At 35.2% G+C, this 21177-nt stretch overlaps 1 protein-coding gene across 1 annotated transcript; it reads left to right on the top strand.

The window, feature by feature from the left end:
• The first annotated feature begins 209 nt into the window (after positions 1-209).
• Phlpp (PH domain leucine-rich repeat protein phosphatase) lies at positions 210-21000 on the top strand. The gene is made up of 6 exons (XM_074174951.1): positions 210-538; positions 6673-6971; positions 12780-12930; positions 15873-15968; positions 17983-18136; positions 18397-21000. Exons 1-6 carry the CDS (start codon positions 398-400, stop codon positions 20835-20837), a joined length of 3282 nt encoding a protein of 1093 aa, XP_074031052.1. The 5' UTR covers positions 210-397; the 3' UTR covers positions 20838-21000.
• The last annotated feature ends 177 nt before the right edge of the window (positions 21001-21177 follow it).

Below are 21177 nucleotides of genomic sequence, written 5' to 3'. Positions count from 1 at the left end.
TTGCAATCTGCCTAGACTGTTCATGCCAAAACCAATGAGTATTGCATTAATCACATCGGAAGGAGATTACACACAACTCGCCTTTGTAGTTAACTTCTGTTTTTCCTATTTTGAGCGTGCTTCCACCGAATATCAGTCGAACCATCGAGAGAAGAATAAGAAGTAGCCAAGCGTGATGTCATGCCGTCTTTGGTCGCACTCTACAGAATCTCAATTACTATAGTTGGTTGTTTAACAACAAGTTCAGTACGACGTATACTGTTAAATCGTCACTTCTTTGAACACTTCGGATTCTTGAAAATAAATGTAATCGGTTTTAAATTTGTTTGTCGTTGAGGTTTTTGGTGTATGAGAGTGCTTTGATGAATTGTGGGATAAAGTGAAATTGCTATCAGTCATGTTGCTTGCAATGTCAGCACCCAGAAAACATCAAAGACTAAGTGATAAGGTAGTGCGATTTCCTCAAATCCCCGAGTGCGATGTGGGAGGCGATACAATAGATTTAGATTCTCTCGAGGAATATCCAAGTTCCCATAATGTGAGTTGATAGGACAATATTTGTCAACTGGTAGATCTAGAAGTTGAAGCTATTCTGTTCATCAAGTCGAACTCCCAATGTAATTTGATAATAAAAATACATTATTGTTTCTCAAATAACTTCAATCTTGAGAAACAATGAATATGCTCAAAAAAATATCATCTTAACACACGTTTCATTAATAACTTGCGTCAACATTGCATGTGAAATAGAACAATATTCTGCTAAATGAAACTGCATTGATTCAAATTCAGTACACCGAAGATGAATATTGAAATAAGTCCTATAACATTTTTTTTGTATAAAGATGGAGAGGTGAAAAGCTAAAACTTTTCCTTTCCAATACCTATAACGTGTAATAGATACAAAACTCAAAGAGACATATTTTTATGCTGTATTGAACATTTTGTTGGCATTATGGCTGATCAGGAAGCCACTCCAATTCCACTACGAATTTTCTTTGAATGACGACTGTTTATTTTGTTGAAATTCATGTTCACTGAGGATAGGTACACTATAAAAACACACTCTTGTCTATTTTTCACGATAGTTTTATATTTGTTGACTAGTTTCGGTCATTACACCATTTTCGAAACTCTTTTACGAATACTCTTTTCAGGAATAATTTTTATTCGAAGGAAGAATACATCAAATTTCATATAAAAAAATAATCTAACATAATCAATGTTATGGTCGTATCGAAAATAATCATTTACACCCCGTAAAATTTCCCTCTGGGCAAAAATTTTGCCTTCTTTGATACAGGCGAATCGTGGTCTTCGTGATTTTTACGCTTAGCTGAGTTCCTGGCGACTAGAAAAGACAATATGGAATTTTCTATCAGCGGATATCATCGAAATCGATTGAGGTTTCCCTGACTAAAGCGAAGTTATCTGAAAACAGCGTTCATTTCTACAACCCAAGGTACAACGTTTGAAACGAAAATAGGCTTTTACAGGCTTTCTTCCCACAAACTGATTTAATTATAGGCTTCCATAACAATTATAACACTGTTAGCGAAATATTTGGAAGTATCAAATAAGTAACAAATTTCACATCGTTAACTCAATTCTGAACGAATAATGACAATCTTCAATTACAATTGCTTCCAAGGATTTGCTGAAAGTCGAAATCAACGGAATTTCAGTTATGTTTATTCACTATTCACTTTTTTAAGACATTCATATATTTGTTGAAATATAAGGTGAAGAAATGACTTTTTCAATGTAGATATTGCAGTGGTTCTGAAAATGTTGTAAATATTTATTTACTTATTTATTTTATTTATTTGTAATACAATACTCTACAGGACATAGCCCAATTACAGAGCAGGAAATATCAGAGTATAATAAATACATCACAAACAAGTGACTGTAAAGTCTACAAACACTACAAACAATACAAACAATTGACTATAAAGACTACACATTTTATATTTGTTTTAGGTGACTAAACAATTATTTTAGGAAGTGGGAATTTATATTTGACAATTTGCAACTAAATATATCTAAATAATCACTAACAGAATTTGTCACTTTACACATGGTATGGATCGGAGAATTCTCCAGAACATTTGTGCGAGATGTTTTTATATAGAAAGTACTCGGGTGTCTGAAACATATTTTAGGAATGCAAATATTAAACTTTTCCAGTAATTTTGGGCAGTCAACTATGCTTTTGATAATTTTATAGGTTAGTGCAACACTATAATATTCACACCTTTTTTCGAGACTGCAAAAGTTATGCTTTTGTAGCAATTCAGAGTGGGTTGTTTCTATTGGAGGATAAATGCCATCGGTTTTTAGGCTTAGCAGTTTTAAAAATCGTCGTTGAATTGCTTCTATTCTATCACTGTGATATTGATGAAAGGGGCTCCACACAACTGAAGCGTATTCTAACTTTGATCTTATGAAAGCATAGAATAAATTTAGGGTCGAAGTTTCTTTGAAATCACTACTGTTACGTGCAACTAATCCGTACAAACAACAGGAGGAGGTTACAACATTATCGATATGCCTATATTAAATGATAGTGCAGTGTCAAATGTGACGCCAAGATCAGTAAATGTTTCTGGCCTCACCAGAGAAACGTTTCCTATTGAATAATCAAAGATCAAGATATTCGTTTTCAAACTGTAGGGCATGACCTTACATTTATTCGAGTTCAGTGACAAATTATTTCGATAACACCATTCTACAACCCGTCCTACGTTTGCTGAGAGGTTCACACAATCATCTATGTTCTCAACGAGGCAGTATAGTTTTAGATCATCGGCATATAAAAGAAAATACACATCTATAACATCTGCAATATCATTAATGAATATATTGAAGAGCAACGGCCCCAGATTTGAACCTTGTGGAACACCGGAAGAAGCAGTATATTCGGTAGATTTGAAACCATTGAGCTGAACATATTGTTTTCAATCCCGTAGGTAGAACTGAAAGAGTGCGATTAAGGATGGAGATAATCCAAAGGCTACATTTCAGCGCAGTATTGCGGTAATTAATAATAATAATAAGGGTTTCATTGTAAGCCTCTTACGGACCGAATTATCAAAAAACAATCAGAAGAATGTTTTATGTTGGAAATGTGTAAATATGATCATAATAATTATATAGTCGTGACGATTTGCAAAAACTTCATTTGGTTTTGGTTTTCTGGGTAAGTAGTACATATGAAATAATGGTCAACTACGGAACAAATATTTATTTATGCATTTCCATGAAACAATTCCTATTTTTGTTAAAACACAAAAATATATTACATTTCATGCAATATACAGAGGTGATATTTTTGCAGTATGGCAATTTGTATCTTTGGCGATCTTCTTTGCATAAGGGAAAGTGCTTAACACCATCTCTCCGGATCTCTGGTAGTGGAATTGGTTTTGTGGGTCCTTTCTTTCTCTTCATTTCAAAATTTTGCTGAATTCTGTCTGCAGATGGCCTACCTCTTTTTAGGAACACAGTCTTAAACAGTCTTAATTTCTTCTGCATAGAACTTCAGCAATTTCTCTAAATGCTAACAAGTCTTTTATCTCATTCCTACTCGATAAATGTGCTGAACAGTCTATACAATAACCTAGCTGAAAGGGTAAGGGAGCTGGACTCCAACCTGATTGAACTGAAGAAGACTTTCCACATACAATAACCAATTGTTTACAATAGCAATGCCAAGAAAATGAAAGATAAAGCGTTATCAGTATTTTTTAGATCGGATTCCAATTCGATAATATGCAATGAGACCTTCCACAAGATCTACTCCTTCCATGAACTCGTTATATAGTGATATTATGTCTGGGCAAATGACATTGATTTCTTGTTTGGCTTTTCTATCGAATCTTTTTATTTCTTTTGTGGGATGAGTTGAAGCAAATGAAGATGCTAGTACAACAGGTTTGTTATCATACCAATCCTTCGACATCACACAGAGCAAATATCTTGTACCCCCATTTATGAGTTTTTTTAGGGTTCTATTGTCGAAAACAAGTACGACCTTTATAGGGTACAATCTGTTCATCAACACAAATTTCTTTGTCAATAAGTATTCTGTTGAATATATTCTCAAATTTTCGATAAAAGGTATATTTTTGTAGAGTCGATCCAAGTTATCTATGTCTATCTTATTATTATCATTCATGTGTAGGGAAGACTTTATCTGTGAAAATCTATTTCGACTCATCACATCTGCAATTTGTGAAATTCTAGTGGACTGTGACCAGTACATTTTGGTTCTGAGTAAATTATAAATAGACATATAAAGGCATATGCCAATGAACTGTTCTATTTCATTATTTGACACTGAAACAGGTTTAGTAGGATCTTTTTGAACAGCATAAAGGTTAGACTGATATACGAGCAGGTTGAAAACTTCATCATCGAAAAATCTTTCAAAATAAGTATTAGAGTCATCTACTTCCCTCTCACTACGTAGTTTTCCAAGCCATTCGGGTTTTCCTCTGGGACTTTCTCCGGTAGAAATTGGTCTCCACAATAACTCTGATCGATAAAATGGTGTTTTTTTGCGTTGTTTTGGCTGAGTCTCTCTCTCATCTTCGGAAGTATCCAAATCAGATTCACTATTATCTGAATTGTTTTGCCCTTGTATATGTTCAAGTATAAAGTCAGGATCATCATCACTATCGTCTAAACAGCTATAGTCGCTTTCGAATGGTGGTACTCCTAGATTTCTCTGACTCATATCTGTGATCGTGATTATATACATTAGTACCATAATATCGAATAGGAAACAAACCTTACCTTTCCTTGAGGTACCACAATATCAATTATGATACGAAAAAAAACGTCTTATATCAACTAGTTCCGAACGATTTATGATTATAATACAATTGCACATCAAAAAATATGCACGGAGTACACGTATCACCAAAAACAAACAAACGTATTAGTTTTTTTTACACAAATGAGGGTCACACAAAAGTGAAGTAATCGCAAATAAGTTCCCAACCTACTACTGTCAGTTATAATCATTCCTAAATTAGTGAAATTGACGGTAGATGACACTAGATATAGCGAACTATATTTAGTAGTAGGTAACCGCTGAGGTTTACATGTTCAAAACTTCTGCTATCTACGAGTGCTGCTTTCTTTATGCTGAGGTCCTTGAACCAGACAACTAAGATAAGGAACAGTAGAGGGGTACAACAGTAATATAATATATATAATGTTAACTAGTTTTCCCTACCAAAATACAGGGGTGATACCCAAATATCACAAAATTCCATTTGTAGAAAATTTATTTGTTAAACTTGGAATGCTACTCAGTACCGGAGAAATAAAAGTGGCTTTTTCAAATGAAAATACAGTTGGAAAGCATTTTTTTTCGAAACAAAAAACAAAAACACCACAAGAAATTCAATCCAATATTGTGTACAAATTGAACTGCGAAAGCTGTCACAAAGGATATGTTGGTCTAACCGGACGGTATCTTAAAACACGAGTTTCCGAACACATGAGAGACTCTAAGAAACTGAACATAAAAAACCCCACAGCTCTCGTTGAACATGAAAAAGAATATGGACACATTTTTGATTCTGATCATCCAACTATTCTAGATGTTCAACCATATTTATGCAAAAGATTTCTGAGCGAAATGATACATATCCTCAAATGCGATAGTGTTGACACTAAAAGAGATGTCGATGACCTTAATACTGCATATTTCAAATTAATACGTAAAATACCTAAATAATTTACACTTTTTTCATTATTTTTCTATCTGCCATTGATTAAAAAACAGACACCACAGAATCACAGACGAAGCCATTCGTTTGTTTCATGTCGTTTTGTGTTGTCTCGGAAATTTGTTGTTGCAATGTTTTTATTTTTATTTTTAAAATACGTATCTAATATGTCTAATGGTTTTTAAAGTAGTAATATTACCAGTGTCACTGTTTTTCGAGTTGGAAAGCCGTGGAATTTTGGAATTTCTTCCTGACGTTTCGCTGCTTCTTCAGAGGTTTAACAATCATGGCTTGCTGTCCGATGACTAACTTTTAGGATTCGTAAAGCATACTTATGCCTTAAGTTTTTTAATTTTTTAAGAAAAAATGATCCTGCTACCCAACCAACCCCTTTTTCAGATAATATATACTGTATGAGTTTGTCAAATTCATAAGAAATTCTGAACTTATTCATAAACAACGTGATTTGGAAAAGTATCTTAGGAATTTGAGTAATATTTTTGAAGTGAGTTGAACAAAATTTGAACACAAAACTATATTTCATTCTGAGATGTATTTGACAGCAGATGTTTTATCATTTTGTCTTTGAACTTTTCAATTGAGACAGATAGAAATCTGATTGTACGCTTCTGTTAAAAAATGAGGTGAATTTTTTGTTCTCTCAGATCATTTGCAAAAAATGTTACTTTCAATCAAGAAAGTTCTTTTTCTGTCATTTTTCCTTCACTCTGATTTTGCTTTTACTGTCAGGTAACATTGGCAATTTCTATTGTAACCGATAGATCAAGTTTCGGTCTGCTTAGATAATTCCTACCTGAAATAAATTTCCCATTCCGCTTCATAAATATTCACAAAGGAACATTCTGAGTTTGCATGTGATCGGTGTTCATCTATGGCGTTTTATATAATTTTGATTCCATTATTTCAGGAAGCAGAAAGAGAAATCGTGATCGAACCAGATAACAACACAAATCTTCAATCAGTGAAACATCTGAACTTAAACGGTTTATGCAATAGAAGACAAGAAACCGGTGTGTGTTACAACGAAGAAATCGTTCTTACAGGGGAATCCATAGAGACCCTCAATGAGCTTCAGGTACTCAGTTTACGCTCAAATGGTATTCAGAATTTCCCGTGCAGCATCCTTCAGCTTGTAACGTTGGTAACATTGGATTTATCGGACAATAATTTGCTGACTTTACCACCGGAGATAAATCAACTGAGAAAGTGAGTAGACTTGTTTATAAGGCTTTCTAACAGGACTTCCGAACTTTGAAATTGCTTCATCAAAATGGATGTTCTGTTCGGGCAACGTACCGCGCGCTTCGCCCATTTCACGGTCGCCATAATCGTCCTGCCGAGAGGACTATTCGCAAATTTGGTGGATATATTTGAGTCCACAGGTTATGATCCTGCTGTAGGGGTATCAAATGCGTCAATAGGAAAATATATATTGGAAAAGTAATCCAGTATGGCCAGTATGGCCAGGAATTCAGACCAGAGACAATTGATCAAGTCTTCCTATTGAGGAGAATCGTTTTTGACAATTTGCTACCAATTCAGAAAAAAGGAACAATCTGACGAAAGAACCGACGAACAAAATATGGAAGTGTAACGAAGACAATAACTGCAGACAATGTAGCAAAGGGACAAAGCTAGTTCGTCAAGTTTCATGCGAATGTATCAAATTTTTTAGATAAATTTATGAATAGGGGAATACATTTATGACAGGTTGCCACTCAAAAAGTGGCCGCCAATATTTTTATTAGAAAAAGTCAAGCTGCTAAAATGCTTCATGGAGCAAAAGCCGAATCGATCCCTCTGCGAAACTCTCATCACTTGGAAGGGTCGATTGCAGCTTGAGAAATGGTTCTGATACAGATTCTGTGAAACATGTTTTTCCTCACGAATCAGTAGACAGTTGTCCTGAAAATCTTTAGAAGTAAATTGGATTAGATAATTTAGGAAACACTTGCTACATGAAAAGCATTTAACAAGTGTTGCTCATGACGAAAAATTTCAAGAACGAAGTTACAACGATGAACGAGAACGACAATGCTTCCTACCTATTCATCAAACTCAAATACATGGTCATGCAGCTGCAGTTTCGTAAGAATGTATCTTTTTTTCCACCAACCGATTTCCTAGAGTCTTTGAAGTCCACTAGATATTTATTAAGACAACAAGAGGATTGTTCCGAATTCTTGGGGTTCTTGTTGAATATTCTTCGTGAGCAGGAAAATAGCAGAATCAATACCCCTGACCGCTCTGAATTGAATGATTCCATAGAGTCTATCTCGTCTTGTGTTTATAGTTTACTTTGTAGTGCATGTTCAAGAGGTAGCAAAAACGTATGAGACTTTGTAGAACTTCAACTAGGGTTTCCTAATATGACTGATAACCAGTCCGTGCAAAGCTTTTTGTTGAATCATCTGAAAATAGAACTTCTAACAGGTGATGGTCAACTGTATTTCCGAATATGCGCCAAACTAACTGACTATTATAAGACAACAAGTATAGTTAATGCACCAGTCAATCTAATAATAACACTGATGATCTTCAAACATGACTCAACCTCTGACGGAAGCACCAAACTCTTACGAAGGTTCGAAATAGATGAACACTTCAATCTAGCAGACCACTATTATAATCTTCACGCAGTCATTGTTCACTGTGGTTCTGGTGTTGACTCCGGTCATTATTACGCATTGGTCAAAGACGAAACGGACTGGTTTAAGTTTGACGATAGTCGTGTCACTAAATATTCTGGCAGAATCTTAAATTTATTGAAACCTCTGGAGCCTCTACATTATATTCTATGATAGAGAGAACACTAGCAGATCAAGATCTTCAGATGATGTGGTGCTGCAGGTTTTTCCGGTGTGTTCCTGCAGCGGAAAAAGCAAATGCGCCACTGGAATCTTTCAAGTCGCCCCGGAGCGCCAATTAATTTTTGTTGTCGTTTCATAATTTCAAAATATGCATTACAATAAAACAATATGAAAACAATAAAACTCTTACAGTTATTTTTCAAACTCCAATCTGAAATGTTACTTATATCCTTTTGCTGATACGTTCAGCCTCGTACTGTTTGGATTGATTTAAAGAGTTTCAAATCATCAGCAAAAAGAATTTATCTGAATTTTTTTTGTTATATTTGACAATGAAAAATCGATTTTAAAGATAATCCTTTGTAAGTTCCAATTTTTTTTCAAATTCTATATATACTCAATTATTATGAAAGTTGTTTTCAGATTTCTTATACTTTATTTGGTTGCCAAAATATAGCCATTGTAGGTACATACATACATATAGATGTAGTTGAAGGTTTCACTTCAGTTGTGTGGTTCGAAGCACATACGTTTTTTTAATTAAAAATATTTGCGGCCACTTTTTCACTGGCAACCTGTCATTATTGTATTCTCCCATTATTCATATATGTATGTAAAAATCTGAGTTTGGTTAACTACGCTATAGACGTAGTGATTGTGCAGCGGGCAACTCCGGTTTGATAAGGATCGAGAAAATAATGAAGATTCGTAGATTCATATCAAATTCCCTGATTATTTACGTCTGAAGAAAGTGAAACCGAGTCCTTGAAGACACAAAAAACACAGATAACTATGAAGAAAGGATATGGATGCCGAGATGATTCATTACCCTCTGAGAAGCCGAAAACAATGAATCTTCTCTTGGTACTACAAACATAGAAATCTGCAGTGAACGAACTTCCGTTGTTTCTTTCACGGTTTCTTGATCTTCCGAAACGCGCATATGATTAAAACTGCTAAGTTGATCGTAAGCTCGTGCCTTCAGTAGCACACTTTTGGGTAAAGAACGGGTTCAAATGGATCAGCGGGTAATCACAGGGGTTTTTAAACATTCATCATGAAATATTAATTGCTGATAGTTATGTAATTATTGTCACAACATTTGTATGACATGATGTTTATTAAACTTATTTGATTAAACATATATATACAAGTGAAATTTTTCTTGAGACAATGATATATGGTCTTTTAGTGAGGGCTTTCTATATTCAAACTCTCACACACAGAGTGTGTGAAATTTTTTATTCGTTTGAAAGTCCTATTCATGCCTTTATGTATGGAATATAACATCATTCAGATGTCCATTGTGTATAGAATATAACATCATTCGAATGTGAGTCACGGCTTCTTTGGGTGGAGCACATCTGAAACGTACAATTTTTTATGATTACACGGCATAAATCAGGCTGAATTTGACTTATGGCATGGGTTATGTTGGCTTTGGGGACCGCTGTGAGTTGTGGCTTATTCGCATACACCTGCGACTTGAGTTAAACCCCACAAGAAAAAGTCTAAGGGGATCAAATCGCACGATCTCAGGGGCCAGTTCACATCACCTCCACGTGAGATGACCATGCCCTCAAGTCGCTCGGGTAGAATATCCAATATGGCATGAGCTGTGTGGCGCCTGGCGACATCCTGTTGCAACCCCATTTCGTTGGTGTCCAGATCATCCAATTCACGTAAAAAGAAGTTGGTAATCATGGTAATATCGAAGAAATATGGACCGATGACCCCGCCAGCCCAAAATCCACACCTGAAAACGACTTTTTCGGGATGCATTGGACGCTCTTGAATCTCTTGTAGATTGGTAGATTTTGTCCACGCTATATCCGTCTACGGTAATTTTGCAAAACAGTTTGAATAAGTGACAACTAATTTGACAGATATAGCTTCAACTAAACGGCCGTTATCAATTGTCAAAGTTCCGAAGTCCCTGTTGGAGGACCGTATATTTAGACACCAAGAGTATTGAGTAGATGTTTATGATCCGATAATATTTGGGCGGGATGAAGAAATGAGATTATTCACTGGGGAAAGAATATTTCTTAGTGTTGAATTGAAACATCTTTCAATGCCCTTTGTAGATAATTTTCATTGGTTTGTCATGTAATTTTTTTACCTAGTGGTAAAAATTTTATCTGAATGAATAATATAGCAATTGTGGATGAGAATTTTTTTTTCATCGATAGAGTCATTTATTGAGTAAAAAACTGATCGCTGCAGCATTAAGGGTATGAATATTCGAATGACTTCAAAAAGAAACGTTCAAATTGACCTGTGCCCTTAAATTCTCAACTTTTAAGCGACAGGGTGTTATAATAAAAACATTTTTTTTTCATCATAATATCAATAACATTCTGGATATAATTCTGGAACTTAACACTCGCCCTCTAGGTAACAACCATTGTCTGGTGTAGAAGATTTTTTCAAGGTTCCAACCAGTGCCGTCCATATAGGAATGTAGACTAGATGGTTTTGGAATAATATGACGTTCGCCATTGCTTTTTCTTGAAATGAAAACTATTTTTATAATCTCCATTCGCTTCAGGACAAATTTGATATATTTTTCTGGCGGAGATGACCTCTTGATATTTTTTTCGTATATGGACGGTGTCATACGAAGGTGTAGAAGGGCCACACATTTTCTTTGAAATAAAAGTCACGGATTGTATTTCTGTAGGTATGAATTATAGTTTATTGATAAATAATATATTCAAAGTACTTCTATTAGTTTACATTGAATGACTTGTTTTCTTTGAGATCCGTGTTTTTTGAAATAGTCAACAGCATAGAAAGAGTTGGATGTTGGGACAGGTGCAGTATTAGTTTAGTAATCGATTAGTAAATTATTTTCATTAGTTGGGACTTCCATTGTCTGATATTATTTAAAATGATTTGAAATACCTGAAATAACTAAAAAGAAATGTTATCACCCGAAGATGATTGTGGATACCTTACAATCGAAACGTCGTGAATTAACTTGGCTTGGAATCTCTTAACTTTTTAATTTTTATTGTATTTATATTTTTTTCAATTTGTTTCCTTTTTACTTGTATTTTACTTCACTAATTTTCATTTCATGTTTTTGCTTAATATAATTGTTTTTTCAGCTATCAATTTTTTATTCCTCTTCTTTAATTTTTTAATTCTTCTTTTTAGTTATTTCAGGGATTTCAAATCATTTTATATAATATTAGACAATGGAAGTCCGAACTAATGAAATTCATCATGAAACATTGTCAATCAACTTTAAACAAACAGTAAATTATTTTTTATCACAAATTGCATTAAATTTTTTTCAAGAACAAAACTCAAGCACTATAGAAAAATCCTTAAGGCACTCTAAGAGCGGTGTCTGTGCGAAAGTAGAGATTCACGTTGGATTTGAATGGCTGGAGTTCTCAAAATGAAAGAGTTCTTAAACATTGCAGGTCGAGGTGTACTGAGTTGAACCTCAAAACGATGAGCAGCCACAGTTCGTCGCGTATTTCTGATATGTACCGCTCTTGGTGGAATCGAATGTGCCAAGTCACTTGAACACCTCCCGTGAAAGTATCTATGAAAGAGTGACAAATTTGTAACCTTTCTTCGATGTTCCGGACTATTATGGTTACAAGTGATGTTCGTATCTCCAACCAGGCGTATGGCTCTTTTCTGGATGGAATCCAGCAGCTTCAGGGTATGCTTAGGGGTGGAGCTCCATATATGTGAACAAAACTCCAAAGAAGGTCTGATCTCAGCTTTATAAAGCATCAAAAGTTGTTGGGTTTTGTACAGTTTTCTGGTTCGGAACGGTGTTATAAGTTTTTGGGGAGCAGCCTTCGCAATTCCAGCGACTTGCTCATGGTCGAACATATTTTTTTCTAAATATTTATGTTGCTGATATATCTATTGAGAGGTGAATAATTTATTTCTAGAAAAGTTGATAATCTTTTCCAATTTTCGTTACGCCAATGGCCATGAACGTGATGAACAACTCAACCATAACTTTAAAGTTTGGCTCGAGCTAAAATCCCACAAATCCTCGAACCCTCCAGCAGTTGAATCTCAGAAAAAAAAAAATCTAACGCCGACGAAGAAAATTAATCAATAGTCGGTTGTGCAGAGGAAATGTTGAAGATATTTCGTCCTTGCCGGTGTCCTGTTTGTGCATCCGCCGCGGCTGAACACCATTTTAACTTTCGTTTTTCCATTTTTGCAGTCTGCAAGAACTAGTGTTGGATCAGAATTTGTTGAGTGTCTTACCCGCGACTCTATGGGACCTGAAGTTTTTGAAAATTCTGAGGCTAGCGAACAACAGATTGGCAGTACCGCCGGATAAAGTGTTAGATATGCGGACTCTTGTGCTCACGGTGAGTTTTGTTTTCATTGATTGAATTTTGATAGAAATACTACCTGGAAATCCGATTTTTGAACTCAAATTCAACGAAAAGTATATGCAGCATGAGTGCCTCCGCAATAGTAACATTCAGATAATACAGCAGGACCGGATTTAGTGAAGGGCAGGCGGGGCTATTGCCCCGGGACCTCCACAGGAGAGGGGTCCCCACAAGATAAAAAAATACCAAAGTTTTGACGGGTCAGCAACTTGTTTTTTTTGATTTCATTAAGCATTTCAATGGCAATACTTTTTTTAATGTGTAATTTGTAATTTGTAGCCATGAGTTGAAGAGAAATAGAATAAGTAAAAAAATCAAAAAAAAAGTTTGACTCTGTGGGTCATCCTTACAACTTCTCGCTTCTCCGGGCTCAAAATTTTAGAAATTATATTTGACGACATTACTTGAATAGAATTTTTTGAGCAACACTATCAACTGACGCATCAATTTTTGCCCGCTTTCCCGTCTTTAGACGATTTTTAATTCCCCTTTTCTTATACATATGTTAGAGTAATTAATTTTGAAGAACAATCCTTTTTATAGCAAAAAAATTTGGGGACTCCACTTCTTCATTCCCAACGGCCTGCAACTTCAACCAAATCCGGCCCTGTAATACAGGGTTGGTTAAATGGGGAAAGATTTGCCTACCAATGGTTAATTTGAAAAATATTGAGAAACCCGAAATATTTTATAGACTCTTCAAAATATGTGATGTCCATTACGTTATTTGTCCTGTGTACTACTTTTTCAAATTGTAAAAATGTAGGAAGGTATTTTTCAACCTGAAATTTCTCAATGAACTCGTATTTTGAACAAATTTTTATATAATCGGAAACTCATGATACTTCTGAAAATCTGTTTCTTGTTCTGTTCACAATGAAAATCATATACTTAACTGTATTCTTTGTAAGTGAGAATTACATATGCAAAAACCATCTGATGCAGATCAATAAAATCTCAATACAATTTGGATTTGAACCCATCAAAATCTCAGGAGACACCTAAACAATAATTTTTTGCTTCAATTTTACATTTATCTTATGTAACGATCAGTTTTGAGCGTATTAAATTTCATACGCAAAAATAATAGATAGAATTTATCTGGTTGGAGCTGGGATGATTCTGGCAAGCGTGTTAGGAATCACACGTTAAAAGGTAAGACCTCGTTAGTCCTTAGCTCGCACAAGTTTCTCAACTTCTGAGAGTTGTCGTCCGTATGAGGGTGACCGCTGATTAACGGAAAAACAGATTTTAAACAGAAATAAATAGTTATTTTCTACAAGAGAAAAGTGACTGATAAACAATATGTACATAAATAAACCAAAGGTTCATGCGAACCTTTATACAGAAAGGAGACATTTGCAGAAGAACGAGAAGCTAACTCTAAATGCAAACAAGTATTTACTTATGCGAATTCACATGAATCCTGTAATTTCAGGAATGTCTCACTAAGTCAAATTCTCACTACGTCGAAATCTCACTACGTCGATATCGTAGTACGTCAAATTCCCACTACGTCGACTTCTTATTACGCAGAATTTTCGACATGTAAAATTAATTTGATTTTCGACCACCTTCGTATTTTGGTGACGTCATAGGAAGGTATGTCATTCGACGTTATGAGATTATGACGTAGTGAGAATTTGACGAAGTGATACCCCTTGCTCTAGGTAAATCATTTTTCTTACGATAAATTCCCACTACATTGGGATCTCACTACGTCGAATTCCTATTACGCTGAATTCCCATCACGTCGAATTCCCGTCATGTAAAATTCGATGTAGTGAGAATTCGACGTAGTGAGAATTAGACGTAGTGATACGCACCTGGGATTTCAATACGAAATATTGCCGGTGAGAGTGATTTGTCATATGAAAGAGTTAAGAAACTTTTGATGAAATGAATTCTTCAGAAGCTTACGATTACCAACAGTGGTATATTCATTAGCGCAGAAATAAACTTCATTGGGCCATTCAGAACTTATATGGGAAGTAGGAAACATGCCTGCAAAAAGATTTTCAATGAAAATTGAGTTCGGTTTTTCGAACACTTAAAATTTTATACTCGTTTTTCATTGGAAACATGTTGGATAATTCACAACAAGTTTGAATCTAGAGTGGGAATGGTTTCAACAAAATATGTAGTGTTGATTAACTTCTCAATAGAAACTTTTTGATATCAAAGTGTGTAAATTTGGAACAACAGCTATATCTTAGTTTTTCTTTGAAACATACCACAATAAACACTAAGCAATTTTCAAGTTAGCTAACAAACGATTGTTGATAATTTCAACATCGAGAACATCGTTATTAATTTTTTCTCTGTTACGCAACGGCAGCAAAATTGTTATTATGTATGTACATCGAGCAAAAATACATGTGGAGCACTGTTACTCACTAATCCATGAACAAATTCTGTTGAAGTTTACAACTAATTATTTGGTGCAGACGGTAAAGTGCAGTGGCGTATCAAAACGTATCAGATAGTAAGGGCTAATAATAGTCATTCTTTGCATCATAATTTAATGGGGGCATTAATTGAAGACCAAGAAGCAGACTTTAACTCATTCACATTTTGGTTTTCTACTGCTCCATCATCGAACAAAAAATATCAAAAACTTCCGAAGAAAGAGAGAAATATATTAATCCCAATAAAAACTATGTACCAAAATGTGCAGATTAGGTACCCATTGATTTGGATTTGTTTATTTTTCATATTGTAGAAGGTTAAATATCTAAAAAACAATAGAAAAAATTGACACCTTCACAAATTATGTATTTCACAGCAACTAACTATTTCCAAAACAGTTGCACAACAGAGAATTTACTGTTATATAATTTATGGCATAAGAATTTACAACCTGAAATAAGTTTGAGACTGTTATACTTTTTTAACCTGATGATGCTATTTTCTAGGAGCCAGATGGAAAAACTGAAGACTCGAGAGGTCTAACAACATTGAATCTAAGAGGAAACAAGTTGAAAGGACATATCATCTTGGGAAATTATGGCGTGAGTAATATTAAAATTTCAGTTGAAATTTTCTTAACATTCATTTATTTATTTATTTATAATCCAAACAAGCTATTACAGCCTAATTATATGGAAAAAAAATAAAAGTTCATATAATCCTTGAAATACTTATGAATGTATAAAAATAGTAAAATATGTACCAGAACTGTAGAGGAAAATACTGCTTAAATACCTAGGTAAATTTAACATATGTTCCAAATTTTTTTTGCGAAATACTGATTGGGAAAGTGTCCAGTGAAGATTTATTGATATATTTAAACAATTAACTAACTTTAGTAAAGATATTAGTGGTGCTTTCGTTGCGGTACGTGCGACGAGGGGGTACGTAAAATGGTAACATACTGAGAATTTCTGAAGAATCAATGTTGTTATGCATTACTGATGATTGGCGTCGCTGTTCTACAGATAATATTTTAAATTCATGTCGTAAATCCAAAGACCTTGTTGAGTTATAGTTTGGCCACTTATGATATTGCTTAAAAAATGAATACCTCAAGAATTTGTTCTGAATTTTCTCTAGTTCTTTCATATAGGTTTGATATTCCGCAAACCAAATAATGGAAGCAAACTCCAATTTCGGTCTTTAATAATGATTTAATAATGTATATCTTAGAGAATGAAGAAGTTTGTCTGATTACAAAACCCAACATCTGACTTCTAGATTTCATAATATGTCGTATATGATTAACAAATGAAAATTGTGTATTATACCTCAATCGAAGATCTTTGGTATAAGTTTTTTTTTCAAGAACCACACCATCAATCTCATACTTGAATATGATTGTCTCCTTTATGTGAGTTATTTAGATGAATGAACATTCATTAAGATTGAAGTATAATTTGTTCTTCAAACTCCAATCTAAGATATTATTTATATCCTTTAGCAGATATGTACAGTCTCGGACTGTTTAGATTGATTTGAAGAGTTTCAAATCATCAGCAAAAAAACATGTTTAAAATATGTTTTTTTCCGTTAACCAGCTATCGCACTCCTATGAACGACAATCCTCAGAAGTCTAAACTTGTGTGAGCTAAAGACTAGCGAGGTCTTATGAACCGAAGTGGACCTAGATTTGATCCTTGTGGTACATCTGACCTAGCTGGAAATTTATCTAAAAATTTTCTATTATGTTTGACGATGAAAAACCGATTTTGAAGATAATTTTTCGTTAGTTCTGAAAAGTTCCTTGAAATTCCTAATTTACTAAGCTTTTCCATCAGAATATCATGATGGACCTATTCTCTATATCTACTAAATTAGACCTCATTCATGAATATGCATAATGACATTTTATGAGTGCATAGGTATTTGGGTTTTTTTACTTTGAAATCTCGATAACTCAACAATGGTGCTTTGAAAAAAAAAGTATCGATACCATTTTTGTATAGAATTTTACGGCCTGCAAACTTTTTCAGGATCATTTTTTCAGTAACCTCCACCATTTAAAAAATTAATGCAAAAAACAGAAATTTATGACCTCTGACCTCGAATAACAAACAACGCACATGTGGAATTGACAGTGACTTTTGACATTTCATTTACAATGACACATTTGAGGTATGTGGAAAAAATCCAGCTTGCTGGAAATTACCGCAAACTGGAATGTCTGTTTTGTCTGAGCTATATAGCCTTGGCATCAAAGGACTAGTTTTAGATATGGTCGAAACTCAAAATGCTTGACGATGGATGATTTCATGATTTTCCTCCATTAATTCGTCTGTCTCCTGTTCATCTGTCTGAGTCTTATTAAAAAAAATATAGGAAATAGTCTGCAAACTTGAAAAAAAAAAAAAAACAAATTATCGAAACATCATCATTGGTTTTTTCAACAATAATCGAGTCTTTCATTCCAATGGCTTCTTAATTATATCTCTTTCTTTTGAAAAGGTAAAAAATATTCATAAGTTGCACCATCTATACCATAAACTCTGAAAAAAAATGAAAAGAAATTATACTTTCGATGGCAATTTTCAACATGATTTTTTTTTTTAGTGCTTGGTCCAGTTAGATGTCAGCGAAAATAAAATAGAAAATCTGGATTTGAGCGCTGTGGAACAACTTCAAATACTACAATGTTCTAGAAATTCCTTGACAACCCTCACGTTACATGGAAAAAAATTAACCTCAATCATTGCAGGAAATAATAGTAGGTATACACTTTTTCGTGAATTTAGAACTTATCTTCATTATTTTTTAAAATTTTTTAGTTCTGTAAAAATTTCTATTTCAATTTGTCGTTTTATTTAGGAAAAGCTGGTGACAATTGATTTCATTTTTAAAGCATTTGTTTCTTAGTTACTTAGACAATTAGATTATCCAGATTTCGGACGTACATATCATTATCATTCATTTCATTAAAAAACATTAAAAAATATATTAGTGCCTTCAGTAACATTTTTTTTTCAGGATTGAAAAGTTTGATACTGTCTCATCCACCAGTAGGCCTCAGACACTTGGATATATCCTATAATGACCTGGAAAGTCTTCCCGACTGGTTGTCAAGCTGTAAAGAACTGGGATCCCTCTTCGCCAGCAACAACTCCCTACTATCATTACCTGATCATTTATTCTGCAATGAAATGCCATTGCTACACACCCTTCAATTGGCCTACAATCAGTTACAGTACCTCCCCATTCTACAGAAAAAGTTACCTGTTCAAGAATTTTTTTTACAAAATAATAGTTTGTCCAGTATCCCAGAAGACTTTTTCAAATATGTTCCAGATATCAGAGTACTGAATCTTTCGAACAACCGACTATGTGATCTACCGAATCCGTTCGAGGTGCTACAGCTGGAAAAACTTTTTCTAACAGCCAACTGCCTGAATGATAAGTCTATGGAGCGATTGGCTCCGTATCTGAAGAGCCTGAGAATTCTACATGCAGCATATAATAATTTGACCACTCTACCGGAAAACTGTGCTCTCTTCTGGTCGGAATTAGAGGAACTGGTAGTTTCTGGTAACAAACTATTGCGTCTTCCTGAGAACATCGATCACATGAAGCACCTCTCAGTACTGAGAGTCCATTCCAACTTACTGCAATCGATACCAAAGTTGTCTACACTCACATCGTTGAGGGTATTAGACTTAGCCCACAACCAGTTAGATCGCGTTGATCTTAACTCTCTCATACCCCCCAATTTGAAATTCCTAGACTTGTCCTGCAATATAAAACTCCATGTAGATTCGCAGCAATTCAACTTGTATAGAACACAACGACCCATGAGCCTGGTTGACGTTTCAGGAAAGAACAGAACCACTCTGCCCTTGTCGCCTTCTCTATTCTGCGATACCGACTTGACGGAAAATTCTTGGGCAGTGGGATTTTCCGAAACAGCCGGTTGCAAACAGAGACTGTACGTTACACAAATTCGTTTGCCAAGTTTTTGCAACACTGAAGCTCTGCTGGGTATGTTCGACGGTGAAGCCAACAACGAACTACCATTTGGGATGGATAAAGCTGTCCCGAGAATACTCTTGGAAGAAAGAACTGTTAAAGAAACCTCACACGAATACATGAAGTACACTATGCTATCCGCTCATAGGGAACTGAAAGAGAAAGGGCAGAAGCAAGGGCTGAATGCAATTCTGGTACATGTTCTCAAATCGAAACATACGGGAGAATATTCGTTCTGCGGAAACGTGAAGAAATACGTCATGAAAATCGCTAGTGTTGGAGATATTAGAGTGGTACTCGGAAGGGCTTCTGGTCCGGTTCGTATTCTGCCTTTGAAGCTCAGGAAACAAATCAGAACAAATCCCCAAATTCATTCGAACGTACCTGACCCAGATATCTCGGAACTGTATTTGGAGGAACAGGACGAGTACCTCGTTATCGCTAATAAAAACTTGTGGGAGGTTATAAGCCCGGAAAGCGGCATCCGAGAAGTGTCGCTTCAACGGAACGTCATTTTGGCAGCCAAACGACTACAAGATTTGGCTCAGAGCTATGGAGCTGAGGAAAACTTGAGCATAATAGTGGTGAAATTCAACTTGCTGGGAAACGACGTTGATTTGCTGATGAGGGAGCTGCGACAAACATTCAGAAAGAACAAGTATCAAAGTGAGAGTGCCACTTGTCAGCCGGGCTGCTGCTGTGAAGCGCTCAACAAGGAGTGTTTGAATTGTTTGGAGCAAATCCCTATACCCCCGCCGATGATGATGTGCGACGACAGATCATCACCGAGCGGCCAGAGTGAGAATGCTTGCAGTGATTGCAACTCATCAGCGAAGGTTTATATAAACCAACTCAACAAACACAACGAAAACAGATCAGTTCGAAGTGTTACTCCTTCTATATTCGAGTGTGCGGAAGTGAAAACTAGTCCTGAGAGGAGGAGTTATAGAGGGGTTGCCAAAGCCTTACGTCAAAGAAGGGAGGAGGAGAAGAACAGAGAGGATTCAGACTCGGCACTGTCTGAGGAACAGTTCAAATGCTGGGAGTATATGCTGGAGCAGAATACTCAGCTACTTTTTGACAAAGAACTCGACACCCTGAATAAAAACATGAGGAAGAAGCCATTCTCGATTAAAACTCCCTCGTTATCGAGGAGTTCCCCTCAATTAGCCGAAACTAATTCTAATCCTCCGTCTACGTTTTTATCCAAACAGTTCGGCAGTGCTAGGTCCTTCAATCCTTTACTATCAAAGTCAAATTCGCGATTTGGTTTAGATAAAAAGCAATTACTGGGTGGACCTAACGCTGCGTATTTTGGAAGCTTGCAAAGGCTTATGCCTTATAATTTGGAATATGATTTTGCTGTTATGCACGAAAGAGGATTAGCAGACTCCCTTGATTTGGACAGGATGCAACAGTACTGGGGAGTTACTACAACAGAGCTGTGAACTTAATTCTCGTTTTTCATGTTAGAATTTTTCAGAAACAAGCCTTTCGATGCTAATGAACCTTGATACCAAATGTTATTTTTTTTGAATTCTCTTTTTATAAATCTGCATTGAGATAACTGATATGTACATTGTTATGATTTCAATAAATTTTGAAAAGAGACTATATGATATCTTGAACGACTCTAAAAATTCAATACACATACTCATAGTATGGAAGTACAAACCGAAAATTGGATGAGGATGAGGAAAGGATGAGGAAAACTAGGTTATGTTTATTGAGTGTTAGTAAATATCGGATGAATTTTGAATGTTACAATTATCTACTGAATTATTCTTC

Source organism: Leptinotarsa decemlineata, unplaced genomic scaffold, assembly GCF_025532065.1.
Source record: "Leptinotarsa decemlineata unplaced genomic scaffold, Ldec_3_MD MMD2_tig00000882_RagTag_RagTag, whole genome shotgun sequence".
NCBI classification, from domain to species: Eukaryota; Metazoa; Arthropoda; class Insecta; order Coleoptera; family Chrysomelidae; genus Leptinotarsa; species Leptinotarsa decemlineata.
Note: the sequence above shows the minus strand (reverse complement) of the source record. Positions and strands in the feature narration are given on the sequence as shown.

What these genes read in the sequence shown, in the direction of transcription:
- Phlpp (XM_074174951.1), top strand. Translation starts at nt 398, where the DNA reads ATGTTGCTTGCAATGTCAGCACCCAGAAAACATCAAAGACTAAGTGAT. An exon ending in TCATCTTGGGAAATTATGGC is followed by an intron (nt 15,969 to 17,982) that starts GTGAGTAATATT and finishes TTTTTTTTTTAG; the next exon opens with TGCTTGGTCCAGTTAGATGT. An exon ending in AATCATTGCAGGAAATAATA is followed by an intron (nt 18,137 to 18,396) that starts GTAGGTATACAC and finishes TTTTTTTTTCAG; the next exon opens with GATTGAAAAGTTTGATACTG.